This window comes from Curcuma longa, chromosome 6, assembly GCF_044706935.1.
Source record: "Curcuma longa cultivar G26 ecotype Majalengka, Jawa Barat chromosome 6, ITB_CL_G26_1.1, whole genome shotgun sequence".
Lineage (NCBI taxonomy): Eukaryota > Viridiplantae > Streptophyta > Magnoliopsida > Zingiberales > Zingiberaceae > Curcuma > Curcuma longa.
The window spans coordinates 4,665,393-4,673,484 of NC_133866.1; the positions used below are offsets into that span (position 1 = coordinate 4,665,393).

The 8,092-nt window shown below is 38.3% G+C and overlaps 1 protein-coding gene and 1 pseudogene across 1 annotated transcript; both read right to left on the reverse strand.

Annotated features, from left to right (window-relative positions):
• Positions 1 to 1,453: 1,453 nt before the first annotated feature.
• LOC141830733 (guanylate kinase 2, chloroplastic/mitochondrial-like) lies at positions 1,454 to 4,578 on the reverse strand (annotated as a pseudogene).
• A 1,507-nt stretch (positions 4,579 to 6,085) lies between these two features.
• On the reverse strand, positions 6,086 to 7,541 carry LOC141831244 (uncharacterized). Its single transcript, XM_074718654.1, has 2 exons — positions 6,612 to 7,541; positions 6,086 to 6,526 (listed from the first exon to the last, which is right to left on the reverse strand). The coding sequence occupies exons 1-2, from the start codon at positions 7,539 to 7,541 to the stop codon at positions 6,086 to 6,088; spliced, it is 1,371 nt and encodes a 456-aa protein (XP_074574755.1).
• Positions 7,542 to 8,092: the final 551 nt, after the last annotated feature.

Below are 8,092 nucleotides of genomic sequence, written 5' to 3' on the forward strand. Positions count from 1 at the left end.
AAAAAATCAGTTTATTCGATTTTCGATTTATTCGGTTCGATTTTAACCGAATACTCACCCCTATTGGCGGAGAGGTGGATCGAGCGGTCTAGTTCCTGAGCGTGCCAGCATGCGTCCAGGATTTGGCTAAGGATTCGATCCATGAATTCTCACTCTGGTGGGGGAAGCGGGTTCCAACACGAGTGGGTGGAAGCGTACTTAAATACCGCGGAATGTTGATCTCATTCTTCTTGGGGTTCTTCTTGGGGTTGTGAGGGGCAAGAATAGAAGCGCGCAAACAAATTAACGGTCTAGCGCGCGAACAAATTAACGTTCGGTTTTTTCTCCTAATTTGTCCCTTAAAGAAATAAGCAAGTGTATTCAGCCAACATCTTGCATTATACAATCTGTGCATTATAGAATCTGAAGATATGATCACGGAAAGATAATCAAGCCCACCTAATAATTATTAAACTTAAATTAAACTTATTCAAATTAAATTTTCAATTCAAACTTATTCAAAAATTTTATAATTTTAATTTTATTTAATTATTTATTAAACTTGATAATATAAATTAATTTATTTATTTTAAAATTTTATTTATTTATGATGTAGATAAAAAATTTTATAGATGAAATTTCACAATCATAAACTTTGAACTGAATATATATATATATATATATATATATATATATATATATGTTCAAATTCATTTATTTAATTTAATAAATTATTTAAATTTATTTATTTAATTAATTTTATATGTATTAAATGAATAAAAATAAATTCTTATCAAATGGAATATCAAACTTACTCATACAAGTTTAATTCATTTAAGACTTTAAAAAGGAGAGAGAAAAAAAAAAGAAAGAAAGAGGAGATAATATAAAAAAATTCATAAGTCTCGTCCATAATTTACATACATTAGATTTTGAATTATAAGTTTTATAATTTTTTTTGACTTTGTTAAGGGTATCATAACATTGCAAATTCATAAAACTAAGATAATAATTATTTTATAATTTAGATGTCCAGATTTTATCCGCATAATGCAATTTATCTATCGAATAAATCCAAAACATAACTTATACACACTCAACAAAATAGACCTCTAAAATATTCGTCCTATTTAGAATTCATACTTTGATCCTTTTATTATTCTAAAGTACTCTAATACTACACTACACCCCTAGAGACATCAATATATATATATATATATACACACACACTCCATATTTGTGAACATAGACGACCTTTCTATTGGTTTGTCTATCAATAAATCAGAAGCACAACTCTTTCTCTTGGTTTGTCTATCAATAAATCAGAAGCACAACTCCTCAACTCCTCAGAAATCGACCTTTAAAATATTCATTCCATTTAAAATTTGAATTTAACAGATGAGGCTACCAATAGACACCTAACTTGGTGATGAAAGAAAATGAAATATTTCGATTGACAAAATAGTAAATCAGGATCATGCAAATAGTGACCTTTAGATCCCGTTTGGGTGATATCGATGATACTTCTGTCTGAAATTTACTAGCAGCAGGATGACTTTAGCTTCGCAATTGATACAACAGATCAGAAAAATGGGAATAATTGCATCATAACAACAAAATCTCCACCCTTTTTGATCGAAAAACAAATTTGAGGTAAAAAAAAGGGGATAACAAAGTTGTGGTTGATAAGTTATGCATGCTCCAACTAAAAGAAATGAACTAGTTACTTTGAGAGTTGACACCGGCAAACGATACCTATAGATCAGAAGTAATTATTTCACAGAAAGTAAATCAAATATGCAAGGGGAAAGAGGTAATGCTTACCTCTTGAAGAACTGGACTAGATTTCAACTCTTCGCTGTGAAACTCTGGCCTTCTCCGCGTCGATGATGGATTCTACAAGTTTAACTGCACCATCAAGTTTCCCCTCAGCATTGACGACCACATAGTCGAATTTCTTCATGTGCTTCACCTCCTCCCTGGCTGTGGCAATCCTAACGAAGAGCATTTCGGGTGATTCTGTATCACGAGCAATAAGTCTGTTCACAAGTGCAGCTTCACTCTCTGCGACCAGAAAGATGAAGACTGCTGATTTTCCTAGTATTGATCTCAGAGTCGAAGCGCCTTGTATGTCCACTCTCAACACAATGTCAAAACCTTTAGCCATGTATTCTCGAATCTAGATGAAGATTTGTTGAGATGTCATAGAAGATAAATGTACCAAATCAGATAAATGAAAATATTGTTCCATTAACATGTGCCACGAAATAATCACTAAAATAATGACAAAAATAAGAAAAGGAAATGTGCACAATGATAACTCTAAGCATCATAGCAGCAGAAAAGACTTCTAAAGTTTATGAAAGAGATAATTCCTCCTAAAATTAAAATTAAGATCTGTTGTTGTTCTCCTGTCAAGGAAAGATTGCCAACATTAACCATCTATAGTAAATCAAACATTAATAAAATAATTCTATGACTGAAGTAATTGTTCGTGATAAGTGATTTAACATTTGATAAGAGCAAAATGTTTGTGCATACCTGCTGCTTCGGAATTCCCTTATAGTCACCATAAACCAGGGCATATTCCAATAGCTCATTCCTTTGAACCATTGACAGGAACTTCTCTTTTGTAACAAAAAAATAATCCTTCCCATCAACTTCACCAGGACGTTGTGCTCTGCTAGTTGCTGTGACAACAAAATGAATCCCCTCCCGAACTTCTTGTAGCCTCTATTAAGACAATAGTAAGCATGATAAGGCAGGCTTCGATGAAAACAAAATCCTAACAGAAAAAAAAAAATCAAACAGACACTACCCACCCCATAACACGATTGCAGACACAAGACTCTAACAAAACACGAAAAAAGTATGACAACATGACACAAGTTACATTATCAAATAAATGTTTTTTGAAAATTAAAAAAATCAATTCAATTTACAGAAAATAGAAATTGGATTCAGGATATTCAACTGATCTTTAATTGCATTTTGTTTTTCAAAGAAAAAACTGATTTTATCTTGACAGCAATATTGACTCAAACGATACTATATGATTGTCACACATTAATGAAAACTGCCTCTCTTTTTTAGGTGTAATAAATCCCTTATATGATAGATCATCAAGGTGCCTAACCGCTTGGTTTTTTATGACAAGTCTGTGGGCCAAATGTCCTACGTTTTGGTTTTTATTGGGTGATGCAACATTATATGAAAGTCAGCCCCATTAAGTAATAGCATTATGAAAATCAAACTTAACAGTTTGTCCACGATGAAGATTAAGCAAAATGACAATAGTGCACGAGCCACTGCAATAGAATTGACTCCATATTTAGCCTTCTGGTTTAGAACTAGGGGTCAAACAAAATAAGTTAAATATTCTTTGCTCACTCATATGAGTTTGCATAAGGGTAAACATCTTTCCTCTAACAAGATAGATCATAAAATTGCATAAAATAATAAAATGATACTCTATGATTTTCACATGATAATGAAAATTGCCTGCTTTTTTTTAGGTGTGTATGAGGCATAAATCCTTCACATGATAGATCATCAAGGTGCCTAACCATTTTGTATATTTTTAGGTTTTTGTTGGGTCATGAAACATTATTTGGAAAGTTAGCCCCAAGTAATAGCATTGTATAGAATTTAATAGGCTGTCCGTGATGAAGATACACAAAGTGACAATGGTGTATCAGCCAGCCACTACAATAGAAGAATTGACTCCACATTTAGCCTTCTGGTTCAGAACTAGTGGTTAAACAAAAAGAGTTAAATATTCTTTGCTTACTTGCTTACTCAAATGAGTTTGCATAAAGTAAACATCTTCCTCTAACAAGATGAGAGACCCTCCTAGATTCCACATATCTGTTGAGTGCAATAAATCAAGTAAAACAGTAGATATTGTCAGACACATCGACAAAGGAACGTTTTAATCTAGAAAAAGGTCCGCATGGCACTGATTATGAATGCTCAAGTCAGGTTGGGCAACCTTAACATATGCAGCAAATATGGCATATTACCTTGATCACTGCATCTTTGCCAACACCACTTGGTCCGCTGATAACAAGGATTAGGGGACTCGAAGGAGGAGATAAGGGATCTGAACTGAACGTCGAACCCAACGCTGCTTCAATCCCATTTACCGTTTCCGCCTGCTGCAAAGCTCGGTTATCAATTTCATCAGTTCAGCCAACACATAAGCAAATCGATCGATTATGATCTAGCTTCTGAAGATCATATAGAGGAATACACGCATGAAAGCTATGCCCTAAATCATGATTCAGAGGGAGAAGCAGGACCTTGGAAGGGGTTGGAGGAACAATAGGCGGGTCGGGCGGCCGCGGGGAGTCGCCGCCGGTGGCGGCAGAAGAGGCCCTGACGACGGATCCGAAGCGCGCCGGCTGGCGACAAGAAGGGAAGATCCATGGCGAGGTAGGGCCGGCGATCGAGCGGCGAAGGAAGAGAGACGGCGAGAAAGGGAGCTGAGATCGAGCAAGAGGGACGAGAAGAGACTTCGGAGAAGCATCTAGAAGAAGAGAAGATGATGACGTCTGAGAGAAAAAGGCGCCGGTATTCGGCTCGAGCGCCGTTCGTGTTCGTCCGTTCGAAGTTGCAATCGCAATCACGTATAATTATACATTTATCTTTAAATATTATTCAATATTTTTATTTTCCATCGAAATTTTAAATTTATCAAATATGTTGTTTAAATATAATTAAAATATAATTTATTTAAAAATATTCGTAATTATGATTTTATAATTGTTATAATATAGATGTTTACCCTTCATTCACGCTAATAGTAGTTGAAAGTAATTAACAAGATGATTTTTTTATAAAAATTCAAATTGAATCTTTCAAATAGGATAATACACGTTAATGAATACATCTCTTCCAAATAACAAAAACATAAATATTTCCAAATATTTTATTTTTTCCTTTTTTTACCTCCCTCCCTTCCCTTTCGCTTTCATTAATAAACTTTCTCTATAACTTAAACATAGAAAGAACCTTATCGAAAATAATTTCTAGAGTCCTCTTAACGTTTATTTTTGGGTGTGCAAATTCTATAAGTGATGTGGTAAGTCTTGTCCGGGTCCGACGTGGCGGGAGAGGTCAACAGGCGATCCAATCTGGCCGGTCCCGGGGTCCATGGTCAACGTGACCCTATGAACCCAAGCCCAGTTATCCATGGCGCAGGCCATTCAGCCTATCCAGCTAGCCCTGTTTACCCGGCCTGTTTGATCTTTCACCCTGTTTGCCCGGTTCTGGTTTGTCCCGAGCACTTCGCCTCATGCTGCGGTTAGTAATCAGGTCTGCTTAACAAGGGACCTACTTAGGCTTGCCTGACCTACTCGGTTCATTCAGTCAGTTTAACTCCAACTATTCAATTCTCCCGGCATGATCGGTAATGCATAGTGTTTACCCAGCTACTCTCACCCATGGCCAGTTCCGGGTAACACGCCTCCCCCTTCAATCCGTTGTCACTACGCAAGTTACTCACTACTTAGGCTACCCGGCCTACTTGGCCATCCATGTCGTTTACCCGGGTAAGCCCATCTATGGGTGGTCTCGGGAAAGTTGCCTCCGTCATCAACACTCAAGTCATTTAGTGTTTGGTCTACTCAGACTTATTCTGTTAACCCAGCACTCTCAGCTTCTGTAGATTACTTAGTATACCCGACATCCTCTGTTATTCACTTCCATTTACCCAGATGAGGTTGTATATGGTTGATCTCAAGTAACCTGCCTTACCCTGACATCCGCACTTGTATCCCTCAGATCGCTCAACCCTCTGGCTCTGTTCATCCGTTCAATTTACCCGACTTACTTGGATAATCCCGTCTACCGACGGTCCCGGGCATCTCTTCCCACTCAGACATCAGCTCAAACTCAAGTCTCAAGCCTTCCAGCTAACGAACAAACACACTACTATCAATTAAAGATTATCTAAAGCTGGCAAATCATAAGTCCAACAAACTAGTCATCAAAAAATGCATGAACTGAGCTTCTAAATGACGACAGAACTAACTGTATGATTCAAATCCAACACTAAAGTAATAAAGTGTAAAAAACATTTTGTATCGATTACAAGTTAGCAACCCTAAAATTTCATTTCGATGCAGTTAGCAATACTGGAGGATACTTCAACAAGGGACTCATTGGAAGCTAATACATCGTCGAATTGATCTCTGCTGGTGCGACTCTTCAGCTTTCTCAATCCCATCTGCTTTAACTCCTCCTCCATCTCCTTCTGCTTCGAGAGAAACCCTCGAAATGTCTTCTCGGGCATGATCATTCGTAACTTAATTAGCTCTACTGCATCTGTAGATCCATGATGAAGCAACTGATTGTCCTGTATATGAGCAGGACCTACATGGATATTAAATTCGTTATCAATATTGTAATGGCACTTCTTCAGAAACTGAGTGAATATCATAGTCGACGATTGATCTTTCAGATTGAAGTCGAGGTTAAAGATCACAACGTCCTCTTTGTCTTTCCGAGAAACAATTCTATCAATTTCGTTTTCTGTTGCTAATCCCTGTCAATCAAAGCATGCAAATTATATATGTCAGTACTGTGCATAAAAGATCCATCTATCTATCTATTTATATATCTTCTCTTACGTTTGGGGTTGTGCTAGAATTCAGCATGAGCCAAGCGAAGACGGATCGAAAAGCAGTTCCGAAAAGCTTCGTCAATGCATCTGGAGGATCTGCCGGCGGATTGAGGCGGAGAAGTAACGACGCGTGCTGGACCTTGGGAGCTTCAATGCGCAGGTCAGCGGCGACGTTGACGGTGAGCGACTCGAGCTTTGGGCAGCAGACGTCGATGGTGCGGATGTAGGGGGCGTTGTGTAACAGGACTAGATGCTTAATGGAGGTGGAGCGGATGGTTAGGTTTCTCGCGTAGAGTTCGGCGCAATATATGAGGTGCAGAGTCTCGAGGAAAGGGCAGGAGGAGGCGAGGAAGGAGTGAAGGAAATGGAAGCGTCCGTACAGGCCGAGGAGGCAGTGATCCATTTTGAGGGAGGTGAGAAAGGTGGTGCAGGCGATGGTGGCCGGAAGGAGGCGGTCGCAGAAGCCTCCCACGGCGATTCTGCGCAAAGAGAGACTCCTCAGCGACTTGATGCCGAAGAAGCTGCAGATTTCCCTGAGATTAAACCATCTCTTGCATCTGGATGAGGTTTCGAGGATGAGGTCTTCCACGCCCACCTCGACGAGTTCGCCGACGAGCAGCTGCCAGAGGGGTTTAGGTAATTCGGTGACGTCGTGGAAGACGATGTGGCATTGGCGGATCAGGGCGCGGGGGAAGGTGAACTGCTGGCTGATGTCGACGCCGCCGGAAGGGTGAACGACGTCGAGGCGGAAGGCGTCGAGTCGGGGGATGGAGGGGAGGAGACGGCGGAAGCAGGAGCAGACGGCGGAGAGGGCGACGCGCTGCTTGATGGGGAGGAAGGAGAGGATGGAGATGAGGAGGTCGTCCTGGAGGGAAGTGAGAAGGTCCTCCGCCGGTGCGCTTACCTGCTCACGCCGGCGCCTGCATTGGCTCTCCATCAAGCCTATCGAACTGTCTCTGCCGCACGGCGGCGGTGACTATTTAAAAGCGCGACGGCGGTTTTAATAACGTTACCAAAAAAATATCAGATAAATATAAATTTAACTTTTATTTTATTTTATATAAAATTATTATTATTGTTATTGTTATGGTAGATTATTATATAAATACGGTAGCAGTGGTCGTTTTAATTAAGAAAAAAATCTTACGAGAAGATATGTTTATTAGATTTAGTTTATTATTTTATTTATTTACATCTATGACAAAGTCAATTCTTAACAATTATAGTAAAAAATCAGTTACTAATTTTTTTTTGGTTTTAAATTATCAATCTGATCAATTCAATAAAAATGAACAATATTTATTTAAGAAAGTTAGTATGACAAAAATAAAATATTAAGATAGAATTAAAAATTTATGAGAAAAAATAATAAAAAATAAATTAATCGGGTTATTCAAGTTTGGAAAGATCAGTTCGAGTTCGGATTTAAAATTTTAAAGTTGAGTTCAGATTCAACCGTTCAAGTCGAATTTGGATTGAGATTTTTTA

Excerpts from the sequence above, each read along its gene's own strand:
- LOC141831244 (XM_074718654.1), bottom strand. The coding sequence starts at position 7,541 with ATGGAGAGCCAATGCAGGCGCCGGCGTGAGCAGGTAAGCGCACCGGCG. Across the intron at positions 6,527-6,611 it reads ATTCTAGCACAACCCCAAAC|GGATTAGCAACAGAAAACGA; the intron begins GTAAGAGAAGAT and ends TTTGATTGACAG.